The 18246-nt window shown below is 31.9% G+C and overlaps 1 protein-coding gene across 1 annotated transcript; it reads left to right on the plus strand.

Moving 5' to 3' along the window:
- Nucleotides 1-5727: 5727 nt before the first annotated feature.
- On the plus strand, nt 5728-9660 carry LOC107452334 (uncharacterized). Its single transcript, XM_016068734.4, has 2 exons — nt 5728-5780; nt 9046-9660. The coding sequence occupies exon 2, from the start codon at nt 9046-9048 to the stop codon at nt 9538-9540; it is 495 nt and encodes a 164-aa protein (XP_015924220.1). The 5' UTR covers nt 5728-5780; the 3' UTR covers nt 9541-9660.
- Nucleotides 9661-18246: the final 8586 nt, after the last annotated feature.

Consider the following 18246-nt stretch of genomic DNA (forward strand, 5'->3'; position numbering starts at 1 on the left):
GTTGAGTAATATTTTATACTGATTTTGAATTTACGAGATCTCAGCAGAACACCTAAATTTGCATCCTTTTTACCAAGTTTCTCGGTGAGTCGAAGGAATATTAATAATGACGGGTACTTGGGGTTTGTCCCATTGGCCACAGAAATGCCAGAACTGCTACTCTCTTCTCGTTACCCAGTGGGCACCTGTGGCGAAGCCATGGCGGTGGAGCAGCGTCGCCCACGTCACACAACCACAAACCCGTTTATGGGGCGGGTCACATTCACACAAAGAGGAAAGGACATAGAACACACAGAGAGAAAGAAACATCCATACCCTGAGCAGGATTCGAACCCGCCGCCAATGGGTCCATAGTCAGACACGCTAACCACTCGGCCACCTGGTCGGCCAGGAAAAAAAAATTCAAAATTGAATCTTTTGAAAGATCACGAGTAGGGCTTTCGGAAAATTTATTTAATTTGAGGCATATATTTTGATGATTTCTTCAAAACTGTTTCAGAAATTAGTTTGGCATATATTTTTTTTAATGACAGAAGAGCATAAAGAACATTTTTGTGTGGCATATTTTACTCTGATTTTAGCCTATTCTGCATAAAATAAAAAAACAATGGCACATAGCTTATTAGTTTTAAAAGATACCTTCTATCAACAAAAAATGAAATTTTTTAAATTTTCTGTAACTCCCAAAAGAAAAAAGCATGCTTCCTGTCTCTTAATAAAGTTTATACAAATTTTTGCTTAAAAAATGGTTGTCCGCAAGCTCTGATACCACACCAAAAATTTTTTTCATGAATAATATGCAAATAATAAATTTTTAAAAATGCTTCGAGTTTGTAATTGTTATTTATGATTGGTAGCTTTAGTTTTGTCTATCTTCAGGCAATTCCCTCTAAATAAGTTCTTCTAAGAAACTAGAGCGGTAAAATATTGCTTGATTAAAAACTTCATTCGCTTCAAAAAATTAAAAATTGGTAATTACAGTTGACATGTTTTAAGCTCTTAAAAATTAGCCATCCTTTTTAAGATGTGCCAGAATTGAATGAACAGAAACAACAGTGATTTGAAATAAAAATGCAAAGTCGCCGACGAAAAAGGGAAAAATGAAGGTGAAAAACAAAATTAGTAAAAACCATAAGGAAAATCAGGGTAAAGTGCATTTATAAGAGCTATGGAGATGCGGCGAGGAGCTAATTAAAACTGCATTAGTTCGACGACATTAGTTTCTCCCCGTCTCCTCCATAGCGTGTGGAAATGCATTTTACCCTGATTTGCCTCTCTCGGCCTCCTGTGGTTTTTCTGTTCTGTTATTTATTTCTCGGCTGCTCTTGTTTTTTCTAGTTTTGTTCCTCACTTTTAATTTTCAATTTTTTTATTCTCGACTTTGCTTTTGTTATCAAATAACTTTTATTTCTTTTCATTCACGTCTGGCAAGTCTTGAAAATGGGCGCCTATTTCTGAGCGTTTGAAACATACTGTTATTTCTAATATGTAATATTTTTAAGCGAATAAAGTTTTTAATCAATCAGTCTCTTTACGCTAATTATTAAAATAACACAAAGTGTAAACATGTAAGGAAGCTTTATCTATGCTAATTCTTAAAATGACACAAAATATCAGTATGCAGAAAATCCACAGTTTTGTGAAAAAGAAAAGCTGTAGTGAGTGGGTTTTCGAATACTTGAAAAGTTAGTCCAACGCTTCCTTGTAAGGTCTAATAATCATTTGCAAAAATTAAGAATCTATTGATTTGTAAAGATTTTTATCGGAGTGAAAAAATTCTCACTGAACTGGAAATTTTTGAAGTTTTAACTCTTACGTATTTAAGCTGCATGTCAGCTTTAAAATCTCGACAATTCCTTAAGATAAAATGTTATATATGTTATCGTTGAAGTGGGAAATCCATTATTTCGTAGATTAACTAGGTATTTCATGAAATAACTAGACAAAATCAGAGTATATAAAATTATTGAATTCTACGGAATTAGGTATTCTATAGAATAATAAAAGTTCTTTGAACCGGTTCTAGATGCCTTTAGACAGTTTCGAATAGCTTTATATTGCTTTGCAATGACTTCTGTGTGTGTGTGTGTACGCTTTATTTCGTTGCCTTTAGACGTAGTTATTGATATGAGCAATATGAGCAACAATAAATTATATCATCTGCTTTTCCTTATTATTTGTTATCCGTAATAGGGGTAAAATGTGCTTTTCGAAAAATTTTAGATAATTACGATCAACTACTTTATAAAATAACTTTGAAATTGCTTATTTTTCACTTCAATGGTCTATCATTTATTTCATAGAATAACTAGGTCAAGTATAAAATTGTCCCGCAGTGGACTGATCGTTAAGACACGGTTCCCAGCAGATCACCGAAGTCAAGCATCACTGGCTACGGTCAGTGTGCGGGTGGGTGACCACTTCGATCAGTCTGCGTAGGGACCGAGGGTGTGCGGTATTGGTCCTCGTTAAACTGTGCTACCGTAAAGTGCTCGACTTCGCGCGCAGGTCGTCGGGCTACCGAAGCGGGGGTGCCATCCCCTCCGCAGAGGATCAAAATTGTGATGGCATGTCTTCGGATCATCCTCCGGGGTGTTTCCCAGACCGTCGCCAATAGCCCATTGTGCAGCTCTAGTGAGACGTAAATTAACAACAACAACAACAACATCATTTAATTTTCACAAATTGTGGATATTTAATCTATAAGGTGACGAATTTCAAAACATGTTAAGTCGAAGACCGACATACAATCACGATATGAGAAGGCGTGTAAGATTTTAGATACTCTGCACTTCTCTTTTTCTCAAAAAATCATACCTTTACAAATTTGCAATCAGTATTTGAAAAATAATAAAATTGCATTTTTTCTGCAAGAAAGAACACTTAAAGACATTTGAAAAAGAACTTGAATTAACTAAAGCATTTCAGTTTTGAAATCTATAGGAATGATGATAGGGTTTAAAATTAAGTACTTGCATAGATAGGGTACTTTCACACTTTCATTTTTGGTGCTCTCGTTCCATTCGCAGGTTGATCAAAGTGGTCATGCACCCCCTCACTGACCACTGTCAGCGATGCTTGACATCGGTATTCAACTGGGAACCGTGTCTCTATGATCAGTTACTTCACTGCAGGACTGGTAGGGAACAAACACATTACAAAGCTACTGGTAGCTTCTGGTGTCACTAACCTGAAAAAGATTTGTCAAAGTTTTACCATTCCTGGCGTTAAAAACTCTACATTGCAAGGATAGGTGAAAAATAATCACATAGACGTAACGCAAAAAGCCACTCATCACGCCTCCGGATTCCGGCGTCACTCGGTGTTGGCTTCCCTCGACAATAATTGCCTGAAATCAGACTAGGAGATTGTTGTTGTTGTTGTTCATTTACGTCGCACTAGAGCTGCACAATGGGCTATTGGCGACGGTCTGGGAAACATTCCTGAGGATGATTCGAAGACAAGCCATCACAATTTTGATCCTCTGCAGAGGGGATGGCACCCCTGCTTCGGTAGCCCAACGACCTGCACGCGAAGTCGAGCACTTTACGGTAGAACAGTTTAACGAGGACCAATACCGCACACCCTCGGTACCTACTCAGACTGATCCAAGTGGTCACCCACCCGCACACTGACCGCAGCCAGTGATGCTTGACTTCGGTGATCTGCTGGGAACCGTGTCTTAACGATCGGTCCACTGCGGGGCTGTGAGAGAGATGAAGTTGAAATAAATTAAAGCTATAGGGTGATCATAAAAGTAGCTGTGAGACGAGAAATAAAAGGGGGTTCATTGCATAGTTTCAAGAAGAGGCCATGAGTTTGACCCCCACCAATCGAAGACTCCCCGTGTAAGAAAAGGTCACGGATACACGCTAAATCGGTCGAAATCTCAAGTCCTCCAAGTTCCCACCACAAATGAATACCTCAGGGTGTACTAGATCGGAGATTAATCGTGCCTTGATTCAGGTCAAAATTACCATCTGCGAATTCATGGATGGTGTGTGAGTGTGTGTGTCCAAGTAAAATGGGATATAACATGTGTATGTTGCCAATAGCTCACTGTGCAGCTCTTGGGCGACGTAAATAAAACAACAGCATAATTAGCAATTTGTAGTGTTGCAAAAAAATTAGTGTTCTATTACATTGGATAGCAAAAAAATTAGTGTTCTAATACCTTGGATAGCAACAAAACTAAGAGCTGCAAATCCACATCTAGCTTTGAAAAATATCTGTTGGAAACCTTTTTTTCTCACGTGATCGGTGAGGCTTCACAATTAAAAAATATAAATTTACTTTACTTAATGTTGATGTAGTTCATTTACGTCGCACTGGAGCTGCACAATGGGCTAGTGGCGACGGTCTGGGAAACATCCCTGAGGATGATCCGAAGACACGCCATCACAATTTCGATCCTCTGCAGAGGGGATGGCACCCCCGCTTCGGTAGCCCGACAACCTGCACGCGAAGTCGAGCACTTTACGGTAGAACAGTTTAACGAGGACCAATACCGCACACCTTCGATCCCTACGCAGACTGAACCAGGTGGTCACCCACCCGCACACTGACCGCAACCAGTGATGCTTGACTTCGGTGATCTGCTGGGAACCTTGTCTTACCGATCTGTGGAACGCAAACTAGGAGAATTAGCGTAGAAAAATCATGCTTTCGATCCTCTTGTGATGTCACGTGCCTGCTATCAGGCATAGAGTATGTGTGGAGTAAGCGATAGTAAGTCGAATAGCCTACAGACAGCCATAGTGGATATTGCAGGTTCGTGCTTTGAAGTTACAGAGAAAACTTACTGTTTACAAGTGAATAACTATTAGGCATTTTGGGGGACTCCACAATCATTGTTCCACCGCTCATTCAGTAGCGTCAAGGTAGCGGGTTCGAATCCCACCCCTGAATGTGTCTTTTTGAAACCTTTCTATAACTTAAGCTAACAGTTGTTTAGTTTTACAAGATCTGTAATGAGCACATAAACCTGTAATTATATTTAAACAAAATTAACAGGCTTTCAGTAGTCACAGTAGTAATGCTTTGTTTTTGTCGCACTAGAGCTACACAATGGACTATTGGAGATATTCTGAGAAACGTCTCTGAGAATGATTCGGATCATCACAATTTTGATCCTCTGCAGAGGGGATGACTTTTCGTTTTGGTAGCCCGACGACCTGCCAGCGAAGTCGAGCTCTGGACGGTAGAACTGTTTAACGAGGAACAAATCCCTTCGTAGGCTAATCAAGTGGTCAACTATCTGCTCACTGACCGTTGCCAGCAACGCTTGACATCGATGATTTATTGAAATCGGATCTTTTGATCTGTCCATTACCGTGGGACTTAATTGTTGCACATTTGCATACATATGCAGGTTGGTGTGCTCATTGGAAAGAGGGCTTATTAGCCCTTGTTACGTTGAATGCCAAAGAGCACAAAATAGAGAAGGGCATCACAAAGATCCATGTAAGGTTACGGTAGGATTCGAACCCACAACCTCAAATCTATAAAGCCTTTGGTAGATCAGTGAGACCACTTGTCCAAAGAGGTTCCTAAAGGTACTGTTTAAGAAACTGTAATTTAGACACTAACTTCAGGCACTAACTAACTGCAGATACTGTTTAAGAAAATAGCCCTATGCGCATGTCGCAATAAAATGCGCTTTCATATCCGGTTTCAGATTTGTCTATTTAAGCCTGGTCTGTGCCAATTTGCTTCAGAAATTTTGTTTGTGCAGTGCGATCATATTTGGATTGTGATAATTTCCAAGCTTCTTCTTAAAGGTAAGACTCGTTTTGATTTATCTTCAACTAATTAAACGTTTAATGTAGTAGTTAAGTCTATAAGTTTTAAGTTATAATTTATTACGTTAGCATCTTTTTTATTTTGAAGTTAAAAATTTCTTCGAAGTGTAATTTTAGCCGTTGAGTAAGAATTTCTTGTTGTGATATATATACGTATATAGTGCTAGACTGGCAACTTTCTTAATTCTAATTTTTACTATATCACAATTTTAATAATCTCAGCTGAGCATATCTTTATCTCTCTAACTACTTTAAACTTATTCATCTAAAGATTACCGATCTTTAACTTTAAGATTTTTCCTAATGCGAAGTCCATTTTCACAAGATTTTTAAAGATCTTAATGATAGGCTAAGTAGTCCTTTTTTTTTTATCTAATGTATTGCATTTTCCTTTGAACGTGTGTTTTTAGTGCTGCTATTAAATCTTAATTTTAAAAAATCTTCTCAAACTGTCTATGCAATTGGTAGAAATGTAGACTAGAACTATACAGCTTGTGGACTGACTCCTTATATTAATAAATTTTATTCGAAGCGTTTTAAACTTGAAATTAACATAAAATCAATGATTGCGAATAGTTTTTGAGTTTATCTAAAAGTTTCTTATACAATTATCTTTAACGGAATTCGGCTTAATCAAACTAAAATTAGTCTTAAATTCGTAAAGTTTAAATAAATTTATCTTTATCTTTATCTTATGGTTATAGTTTCTAATTTGTAATTCTTGCAAATTGAGCATGCAAGTATTAATTTGCAGTTAAAGAACTTAAACCACTTTAGAATTTTTTCGTCAGGTTTACTTTCTAAATTTAATTTCTTTCGCTTATATAAAATACATTTTGGTGCTTAAGAAGTTAGTTTATAATGGAATAAATCCTGTGATTTGGATTCCAACGAAATCTTTATACTGGTATCCAACTGCGTTAATGTTATTTTAAACTTAAGATACTTACTAATTACTGAAAATCTCTACGAAATTAAAATTCATATTTCAAATATTCCAGATACTTTTGTGCCTAAATCTGATTAGAAGTTAAACTGAAATTTTAAAGCTTTTCAAGACTGTTTTTAAAATAGATTTCATTCGAATTTAATTTTCCAAAGTAAAAAGAGTTCCAGTTCCTATTACTACTTTTGTACTAGATTCATATAGATAGGTCTGTTGGATAGATTTTCCATATTGTTAATCTATCGCCTAACAGTTTTTTAAAATTGTTAAGGCACTTAAAAATTTCACGATTAAAGCTTTTTAAATTGGTCTTTCCATATATATCCAAAACTTTTGAAAATTATCTGAAATTTTGACTTTTTAAATTTACTTTTAAGGTGTTCAAAGTTTTACTTTGACTTCTGGTCAACTCATTTAAAACATTTTTATTTTGTGTGTGCAAAATACATTGTATCAGCTCAATATAGAATCACACGGAATATAGCTATTTCTATGAATTAATTTAAATAGAATGATTTTGGAAAAAAATATTCAATGTTTCCATTTAGAACGAAATTGAGCTAACATTTTCTGTATACGGTTGCAGACTTTGTATTGACCCAAACAGCATAATTTCTGAAAGTCTTATCCCGAAATTTAAAAGCTACCTTTTATGACTTTGTTTAACGGGTCACCTATATTTAGGTAGACTTTGCTTTCCATAGCATATTGCCTTTTCAACAAGCAGTTAAGTCAGAGCTACGTGTGACAGTTCGTACCTTAAAACAAAGGACTATTTCTAAAATATTTACTCCTGACAAATGTGTACGATGAATTAAATTGAATTCAAATTTTACTAGCTTCCCCTGGATCTAAAAATTCTGGTTCTTTGCTTTTAGAATATTTTTACTCAGATTATAAAATACATATAAACTGAAATGTTTAAATTTCAACTAAATAACAATTTATCGTTATGGAAACTAGGTTTAAATTCAAACTACGTAATTAAATTAAATATTTATATTATATAGTTTGTCTAAAGTAAGAACTTCTCCAGACATTCGTCTGGACTTGTGGCGGTGACTATGGTAACGAGATATGACTAGGGGTTCGGCAAGAGAAAGGGAATCTCTTCTGTCTATTGAGTTCGTCCTAAGTGAAGTCACCCTCCCTAAAATGCGCCATTCTTGTTTTCATAGCAACAGGCGGCCTCAGACTTTGTGACGGGAGTTTTTAGCTCAAACAAAGTATAGATGGCTTTCCTTTTTGTTCTGTTTTGGTATTACACTAGCTAAATCGGTTCTGTAAGATTGTGAATATATTACGACTTTTGACAATAAGTCTTAAAATTATTTTTCTTAAATTTCGTTATCAAGGAAATGGGCTAGTTTTAATTAGTATTGGAGTCGAATGAGTAAATACTGATTTCATTTGTAAGAGAATTCCTAACTTCAAAAACCAGTGTTTTAAAACTTCAGTCCCAATATTTTAAATATCCAGTTTTTAGAGAAACTTGGCTGTAGGCCGGATGCGAGTATTTAGACAGGTTGAGTGTAATTATTGTATTTAATATGAACACCAGTCCTTTGGGCACTTAATTCTTAATAGTTATCTTTGTAATTTATTTAAAACTACTCTAAAAAATTTCACTCAGAACTAAATTACAAATTTTTACTTTTTAAAAATATTTTTACCAAAAATAAATTTGAAAACTGCTATATGTAGCGTAATAAGTGCTTTTTTAAATCCAATTGCATACCATGAAAGCTAAACGCAAGATTTACATATTCCTAAACTTTTCAATTTTGATTGTTTGGAGTATTCTGAAATATGGATTTGACAGAAGATGCATAACGTATATTGTCGAAAAATCTCAAATTTACTACGAACTAGGCACAAAGCAAGTTAAAAGTAATTTTTTAAGTGTGTAATTTGAAAATTGAAGGTCTTGAAATTTATAATATCTATTTAAGAAAGTAGTCCTTTGCAATAGTTGAGTCCGATAGTGTTAATCGGAAATTCACTTAGAATAACTATTAAATCAACACTGCGACAACCAAAAACAAACTGAAGTTCCCAATTCGGTTTTAAATTTTTGTTCTAAGAAAATTTCTTTTAAAGTGCAGATTCCGATGCAGTGAAGTTGTGCATTTCTATTGTATCAGCAAAATTTCTACGGAAATGGCAAGTTAACTTCGTCTAAAACAACTCTAGATGGAGTCATTGTGCTGAATTTATGAAAAATTAAAATTTCACAGAACTATTAGTTTAATTGTTAATGTTTCAGTGTTAATTTATTTTAAAATTTAATTCTTTTAGATGGCTGAAAGAGAACCTACTCCTTCAAAAAGTGAGAAATCAACGTCACCAGCAGAGGAAGAACGTACTGAAGTACCAGATTTGGAGTCTGGTAGTGGTTCAATTCAGCATCCTTCATCAGAGACTGGAGAGTCTTCAGCAGTACCAGAAGCTGAGGCAGTTCCGGGCTCTTCTACGTCCTTCTTTGCCACACTTACTTCAAACATACAAGTTAGATTTAGAAGATTTACTAAAAAGAAAAGCAAAGGCGAGAAATGGTGGAGCAGAGGAAAGAAACAGAAAATATCCAAGGCTGAATATGCAAGACAACATGGAGGTTTCCTTCATTCTGACATGGAAGGTTATTTTGAAGAAGAGTCTAGTGGGATAGCCACTGAAAGTTCTGTGGTTGAAGAGTCCTCTGTGGCTCAATCTCCCCTAGAAAAGGAATTTCCTGATAAACCCGATTTAAAGGATGATCCCTCTGATGAAGACGCACCTCCAATGGAACAGTAGATCTGGAACACTTTCAAACAATGTTTAATTTGTGGGAGACTACGTTGCTATTTTTAAGCCCTTATCTTGCCGTTCCACTTTTATGACCTTGTTTAAATAAAGTTTTAATTCTTATGCTGCTATAGTTTAAAATTCTTTCTTTATCATTTAACTCTTGTCTTAGATTAGTTGAGTTATGTTCTCCAATTATTGCACTTGAAGTTTTAAAATACTCCCCTATTTTTCTGCTTAAACTTTGTCTTAAGATGACTATATACAACGGGATAAATCATTCGCGACAAATGTTAAACCTCCATTGTTAAGTTTAGATAAACTAGTTCAGGAAACCTTAAGTTTAAAAAATGTCCTTCATATCGAAAGGAAAATAAATTTATTCCAGGATAACTTCCCTCCCACGTCATCGTAATTTGCATCTACTTTTCGATGTTTAGCAAATTTTGTCACCTGTAAAACTTCATGGTTTATTTTGCTATGAAGCATTTAGCTATGAAGGATTTCGTCCGATGTATAGCGTCAGCTTGAGGCAGTGATTATTTAGTGAAAACTGAATAAATTGAAAACTTTCGGTGCATCACTTTAGACTGGCCATGAGTAATAGTTTTATTTCAGTTAAATCTTATTATACCGGAAGGCTACTTTTCAATCTAGCGTCGTTTGAGGACCAGCTCTCCTGTATGACATTTTACTAAGATCTGGCGCCATTCTTTGCTTCGCCACAGCGAAGAAGAGTTTAGTTCGTTCTTAAAAGGAAAAATATATTTGTTTTTCTCTAAAGAAATATTATTTATTGTTAGTCATATGTAGTTAGTCTATACTTTTTCACCATTCTTCAATTTTTATTTTTCGTATTCGTTGATACAATATTAATATCAAGGTTTTATACATAACTGTATAAAACTTGATCTTCATTCTTATTTTTTTTTTAGGAGTGCAGTAGAATTTTATTCCGAAATTCGAAAAATATATAGCAGACTAATAAATTAGGCTTTGATAATTGAAGTTATCCGAAACAGTAACTTAAGAAGCATAATCGATGTAAACTACTTTTTAAGACTTAAAAAGCTAAACTATAATGTCAAAGAAATGTTAAGCTCTTTTCAGTTTTGTTGCAGACAGTAAAGTATTCAGTACATGAATATTCTTTCGAAATTTAAAAAACTAAGTTGAAAACAAATGGTGAAAGGGAAAAGGAGTTCGTTCTTACGTCTGCACCATAAACTTTTAGAAGATATATTTTAAAAATTATAAGTTTTTTTTTAAATGTAGAACTTTCTTTTGAAACTGTGATAGATTTATATAACTATGTTAAGGTAACCTTTAGTTTTTTTTAATATCGTAATAACTGCTGTGGACACTTTGCTTTTAAAACTTTTTAACACTTAATTTGAAGGAATAACAGCGACTTAATAAGGAAAGTTCTTATTTAATTGTAAAATAGACAAGAAACTTTTAAAAGAAAGAGTATTTGAATTAACTTTTACCTACAAAGTATAATTATGAGATTATCTAAATCAAATTGTCGGCCAAATTATTTTTTAAATTATTCAATTAAATGAAATTTTGCATTTACTTGTAATTGAACACTTTATGGTGATTTTTTAATTTCCTAATAGAAAATATTTTGGGTAGAGAGTTTGTTCCATGAGAGATTCTTTGAGTGCGAACATGAAAAATCTGATTTATTGAAAAAAGGTAAATTTGGATCATAGGTAATGAGCTAAATAAGGGTTATAAGATAATTTAGTGAGCAAAAGATGTAGTAAATTATTTTAAGATATAGAGACTAGCTTATAAGATAAAGGTTTTGGAAATTATCAGTTGATATTTTTCAAATGCAAAATCATACGGCACAAATCATAAAATAACAATTGAATAAAAGTGACGTATAAATAAATGAAACAAAAATTGAAACGCTACTAAATCAAAATTTTTGAAATTACAATGAATAAACGTTACTTCTCGAAAATATAATACACTGAATCAATTTAAAATACATAAATCGAGTCAAAATATATTGAAATATTAAATTATATTTAAAATAAATTGTTATAAACTTAAAAAAATTTCATGAATTCCAAAAAAATTATTTTTTGTGTGAAAAAAATATTTTCTGCAACTTCTGCAAACTATCGAAAAATTTAATTTTTGCTCTTTATGGAAATTGATTTTTAGTGTTCAAAATTTCACTACGAATTTTGGTAAACATGCTCATTTTGAAAAACTTTTGAGTTTTGTGTTAAATGGAGCCAAAATACTTTGTATCAGATGCATGGAATAGCTATTTCGTGAGTTTTGTGTCAAATCGAGCCAAAATACTTTGTATCAGATGCATGGAGTAGCTATTTCGTGAGTTTTGTGTCAAATAGAGCCAAAATACTTTGTATCAGATGCATGGAATAGCTATTTCGCGAGTTTTGTGTCAAATAGAGCCAAAATACTTTGTATCAGATGCATGGAATAGCTATTTCGATGAAAACGAATTGAAATCAAATGGTTGTGGAGAAAATTTTCAATGTATCTATTTATAACGAAACTTGGCCAAAATTTTCTGCGTACGGTTACAAATTTTGTATTGGAAATAAGAAATAATGGTGATCAAAATGACAAAGAAGAAATAGTCTCCTCCAATCAAAATTTCGATGAGAATGATTTTATTTTTATGGAAGAAAAAGGTCGGAGGGCGATACGCAAAACATTAAAGAAGACTATGTCGGATTCAAAGCTAAGTTAATGGAAAAAGAAAATTTCAGTTCAACCATCATAAATTTAAAAATAAAGCAGAGATAGTCTTACTAAAAGCAAAGGCCTTAGGTAAGCCACATGCAAAAGGCTATAAAAAATACATTGAAGAGAAAAATATTCTTGAGAGATAATATTGAAAACGAATCGCCAAATGCAAAATCACAACACACAAATCATAAAATAACTATTTTTTTCGAATGGCAGGCACTGAATTTTATTCGTTTCGCCTTAGAAGATGCCAGATGTGTTACTCATTTCGCGTTACCCAGTGGGCACCTGTGAGCCAAAGTCACGGAGACGAGTAACATTGCCCACGCCACACTGCCACAAACTCGTTCATAGGGTGGGCCACATTCACACATCGCACATAACAGAGGACAACACAAGAGAGAGAAACATCCATGCCCAGAGCGGGATTCGAACCCGCGCCCATTTTCTTCGCAATCAGGTGCGCTAACCGCTCGGGCACATAGCCGGCCATAAAATAACGATAGAATATATTCGAATAAAAGTAACGTATAAATGAATTAAACAAAAATTATATAACGGGAAAAATTAAAATTTATGAAATTACAATAAATTAAGCATTACTACGCTAAAATATCGCAGCATTTACGAAGAAAAAAATAAATTTCTTTAACCATTATAACATATATATATATAACTGTTTTTTTCTTTTTTCCTAACATAAAGTAAATAGGGATGAATAATTTACAATTTCTAATAGTAAGAGTTTACTCAAAACAAAAACAATCTGAATATTATTTGGTTTTGCAACCAGTTTTTCTTTCCAGCTGATTTCCAGTTTTGCTTCAGATTCTTCGAAAGTTTTGGGACCGAATGCTTCAGTTTCTTTTATTCAAGAATATCTAGAACTCTACTTCGTAGAATAAAGGGTTAATAATGACCCACCTAATTGTTCACATAAATCAATACACGCCAATCAAGTCATGGCCTATGTATATGATCAATTTAGGGTCATGAGCCTTTCTGTGTCCCTGTGTTCTGCAATATAAAAGACATACCATCAAGTGATATTCTTCTTGTACTTTATTGAAATTTCGAGTTTTTTTTTTTGATAATTTTTTTTCACGACGAGTATGTACGCGTCAAGCACGCTTAACTGGTAGAAACAAGCTTAATAATATAGTTTAAGTTAAAAAATAAAAATAAATAAAAAATAAATGAAATCTTTTTTACGCTTCGAAAAATTTAAGAATATTTTGTTAAAAATAAATATTTATCGTAAAATATTTACATAAAAATAAATTCAAAATATGGATTAAAATTTTTATGACTCTATGTCGTTCGATTGTTTCTTTTTTTTCAGTTAAATTAAAATGGCTTTTTTATTTGGTCTTACTGTTGATTGTATTATTACCCTCCTATTTAACAGGGACCTCAAATGAAGATGATTTTGTCCACGTATCAACACACTTTAACACTCCATTGCAGCACAAAGACAGAAGCGTATTTTGCGTATTTCGCCATATCTCAAGAAATTTTTAGGTGAATTGAATTAGTTTTTTCACACAGTTATATAATTCGTATATCCAAAGATAATTCCACTAAAAAAATGACTATTTTATTTTATAAACTTATTTGATAATATTCTAAAACATTTTGAATAGAAACATACACATTTTTATATCCTTTAAAAGAATGTAATTTTGAACGGTAGAAAACAAAATTTGAACGAAATCGGTCGAATGATTCCTGAGAAACTGAACATTCTCAGGATTTTTTGTTATCATTATTTTGTTACATTTTGAGTTTAACAATATTAAACCTACAATAATTTAAATAATAATTTAATGCTTTTTTATTAAAATTTTCTGCGTCATATTTGAGAGAACCTTTAACCTTCTGGGTATTGAGTTTTAAAAATGGCAGAAAATATGGTTTTTCTGAGAAATATGTTGCTTAGAAAGAAGCAAAATCATAAATGTGATTAAAACAATTTATTAAAAAACTCAATAAAGTTTAATGAGATTTTTTTTTACTAAAAAATGATAAATTTTAATATTGTGGGATATTGAAGGATAGTTTCCTATTAATAATGTTTTTCGTCAGATTTCGGTTATAAAATGAAATACGCAAGACTCTAATAAAATATTTATGAGCCTTAAAACTGTTCAAAAGGTTACCTCTATCTAATTTATTAAATCTAATTAATAAATAATTAATTATTAATAATTTATTACTAAATTTATTTAGCAAATAATAATTAATTAACAAATTTATTTTTAGTTGTGATTAAAATTTTGTCTAGCGAAGGTAAAACCAATTATATTTTTACAGAAATTCTTTATAAAGGCATACTAACAGAAAAAAAAAATCATTAAAAAATAATATTTTACAAGGGATGCAATTGTACCTAATGTTGTCCATGTGTTTGAAATAGGGTTAAATCTATAAAATAATTTAGTAATAAATTAACTAACTTCTAATCTTCAATATTAGTAAAAAAAAGTTAAACTTTGTCGTAAATTTAATCAATATGGAAAGTTAGAACTACAAATATTTTACAATATGATTTGTAAAATGATGATCTAAGTATTTCATTTTATATTGCAAATTTTATTTCCTTTCCTATCTATCATCTAAATGTGATTCGATGCAAGCAAATGCAAAAAAAGTAAGGAACAATTATCAAAAATTACGCAGGTGTCCTTGAAGAAAACGAATTGGTATGACGTAGAATGAATATAATCGGATGACATCATCGTTGGCGCGCAAATCCCGAAGGAAGTTTTCTGTCATTTCCGAGAACAAAACTATAAAACATTAGTTTGCAAGATTTGGCGCATTATCGCTATCTTGGCAAATAAGTATATATTTCATGTTTTCATTTATTCTCAAAATCTACTATTTCAATCGTATCAAGCAATTTTGCCGTTACAGTTTTTGATGTTAGAAAACTGCACTTTTTTATCACTACCTGCAAAATACCAAAAAATCAAAATGTTTAAAACGATTAATATATTTCATTTTAAATTTATTATTATGAGTGAAGTTTATAAGTAAATATCAAATTCGCTGTTATAAGCTAAATATAAAAAATTTATACCTTTTTAAACTTTCCTACTTAGTAAACTCATATTTAAAATATACACATTTCAATTATAAATATTTAAAATATACATATTTAAAATACATTTTTGAAATTAGCAAAAAAATTGGCGTGTTAATTCATATGTTGCGTGTTAATTTACATTCACATTTTATTCCATGCTGAAAATTTAGGAACATGGAATTATATTCGGATTAGAAAAAAAGTGCAAAAAGTTTTTATTCTTTAAGTTCTCAGTGTCCAATATATTGCACAACATTTGGTAGACTTGTATGTCTTAAAAAATAAGATTAAGAATAAGATTTAAGATTTTGTTATAATTGTGTGCCTTTACAAATCGATTATCTATGTGAAAATATAATTAAATTTTTAGAACAGAATCGAAAATGTAATTGAATTTATTGAATTGAATTTGGGCAGAAGGTTTTTAATTACAAAAATTTTTAATTAAATTTATTAATTAAATTAATAAATACTTTATTTTTTGAGTCTAATGGATTTTGTTTCGGACCAAGTTTTTTAGCAATACACTGTCAATATATCTTACTATAAAACTAAATAATAAAAATTAAAATTAATTATTTTAAATGTGCTAATTAAAAATAACTAAAAGTTAAGTTTAATTAATTAGATTTTTTTTAGAGAAAAATGTTTTAATACGTCTGTGATTTTAATTTCTTCGAAGTAAAAATCGAAATAATAATTCTAAATAAAAATCATATTTTATGCCATTATTTAAAGCTGAGGTCTTAAGAGGTTAAATAGTTTTAGAGATGAAACTATTTAACCTCAGGTAGTGAATAGTTTTAAAGACGAATAGATTCAAAGAAGATGAAAAAAGTAAATTAGGATTTAAGGATCCACCGTACGTTTTTGTGTTTGATTTTAATATTTAAAACATTGTTTAGTCAGGAAAAATAGCATATGCAACGATAGCTCCTGGAATCCTTAATTTTCTATCCCAACACGTGAAATTACGACCAATACATCAAAAGTTACTACAATTTTTCGTTTTTCCATTTCACAGACGTTTTGATTTTGAATTGATTAGGTTATGGTGATAAATACTTTATAAAGATATGAAGGGACAAACTTCATAACAAAGTAATTGACAGATGTCTATTTTTTAAAGGTAAATTTTATTTTATATTATAACCGTCGTTGAACAGCAGACCCATTTTTAAGGTTTACGACTACTAATGTTCAGCTCCGTAGCCTTGTAATTTTGAACCCAATCCTGAAGACAAGAGAACTCCTGGACCAAGTACTTAGTAGATTTTTGATGGAACTAACCCGCATTTGCCTTACATGGAGAGAAAAAGCACGAAAAGCTCCCACGGTTAGCCTGACGGCAAGGGGACTCCTATTCATGATCCGTCTAATACTGAGGATATTTTGCGTTAGCGCTGTGGTCGGGGAATTCGTATCGACCAGCCATCGCTGGGATTCGGTTCACCTCATTGGAAGGGGAGCGTTCTATCCCCTGAGTCATTTTACGGTAAATTGTATTAATTGGTCCGAAATTATTTAATATTTTTTTACAGTCCACTGATTGCTTTAAAGTCATCCAGTAATATTACGCTAACATATTACAATACTGACAGAATTCTTATAAAAATGCTTGTTTTTAATATTTTTTTTTTTTAAATCTAATTTTTTTTTTTTTAAATCTAATTTTTTAATTTATATATTTTCTAAGAAGTGATACTTTTGCAAGTCATGATTTTTTTCTAAAAAGTTCATGTACATGCACAGTGCACAAAATAAAAAATTTTACACCCTGAATTACTTTTAATCTAATGATCAGATCTTCATGTTCCAGGATTCAATCTTAAATGGTTTGAGGGGGTGACCTCAAATTAAATATTAGCTAATTTAATAAATTTGTCTTAAATAACAGATAATTAATTAGTGCTGACAATACCTTAAGTTAAGAAATCAGACACAAAAACGTACTTTCTCAAAATAAACAAACGTTTATTTCGATGGATTTGGATTTCAGACTCTCAAAATATAAGGCCAAAAATAAATTTAGCACACAATTATAAAATTTAATTAGCCAAAGTTAATTCATGCAAAAAATAACTTTTGGTAAATATTTATTATTTTATTTAATAACTGACGATATACCGGAGTTCCCTTCAAAATTGCATGGCTACACTGATAAATATTGATAGTTATAAACTCAGAATTAGGTCAGTCGCTCAACGCCAGTTATAAAATAAAATAAAATCCCGGGGTTTGTCGAGCAATTTCATTTTAGAGTTTTGATATGTATGGAAATCGGTGTACGGAAAAACAAAAATACAAAAAAAAAAAAAACTTATTTAACTTCTAAATAAATGTAAGCATCGATTTGATTCGAGCAATTGTGTCCCAATTTAATGTAAATAAATAATAATAATTCGAAAGGTAATTAAATATTTCCTTACAAAATTAATTAGCGTATCAGTGTTTATTTCATTTAGTGTGTTTGCAGAAAGGAACCATTCTCTCTTAATTCTACTTAACGATTAGGACTCTTAAGCGATTCGAAAATTTTTTCGAAATTTAATTCATTACACTTATTGTATTGTAATTTTGTATTCATTAAAAGATCAACCTCTAAAGACTATTGTTAATTGGTAAACTATCTGTTACAAGAAACTATATAATTGTATTTGCAATAAAAAATATATAAAATATTAAAAGTTCCGCTAAGTAAACTTCAAATTAAAATTTGTACCTTAATTATTATTTAAGATACATCTAATGATGATCTAATATTTAATTACATTAAATTCGGGTTCAATTGAATTCCAATTGAACATCACAATTGTAGAATAATTTATAAGGTGCTTTTTTCCTGTGCGAGCTTTTTTTTCGGTTTTCTTTTATGTATGAAAACACTG

This window comes from Parasteatoda tepidariorum, chromosome 12 (assembly GCF_982258835.1).
Source record: "Parasteatoda tepidariorum strain Cologne lab strain chromosome 12, Ptep-v5.0, whole genome shotgun sequence".
Lineage (NCBI taxonomy): Eukaryota > Metazoa > Arthropoda > Arachnida > Araneae > Theridiidae > Parasteatoda > Parasteatoda tepidariorum.

Excerpts from the sequence above, each read along its gene's own strand:
- LOC107452334 (XM_016068734.4), top strand. The coding sequence starts at position 9,046 with ATGGCTGAAAGAGAACCTACTCCTTCAAAAAGTGAGAAATCAACGTCA.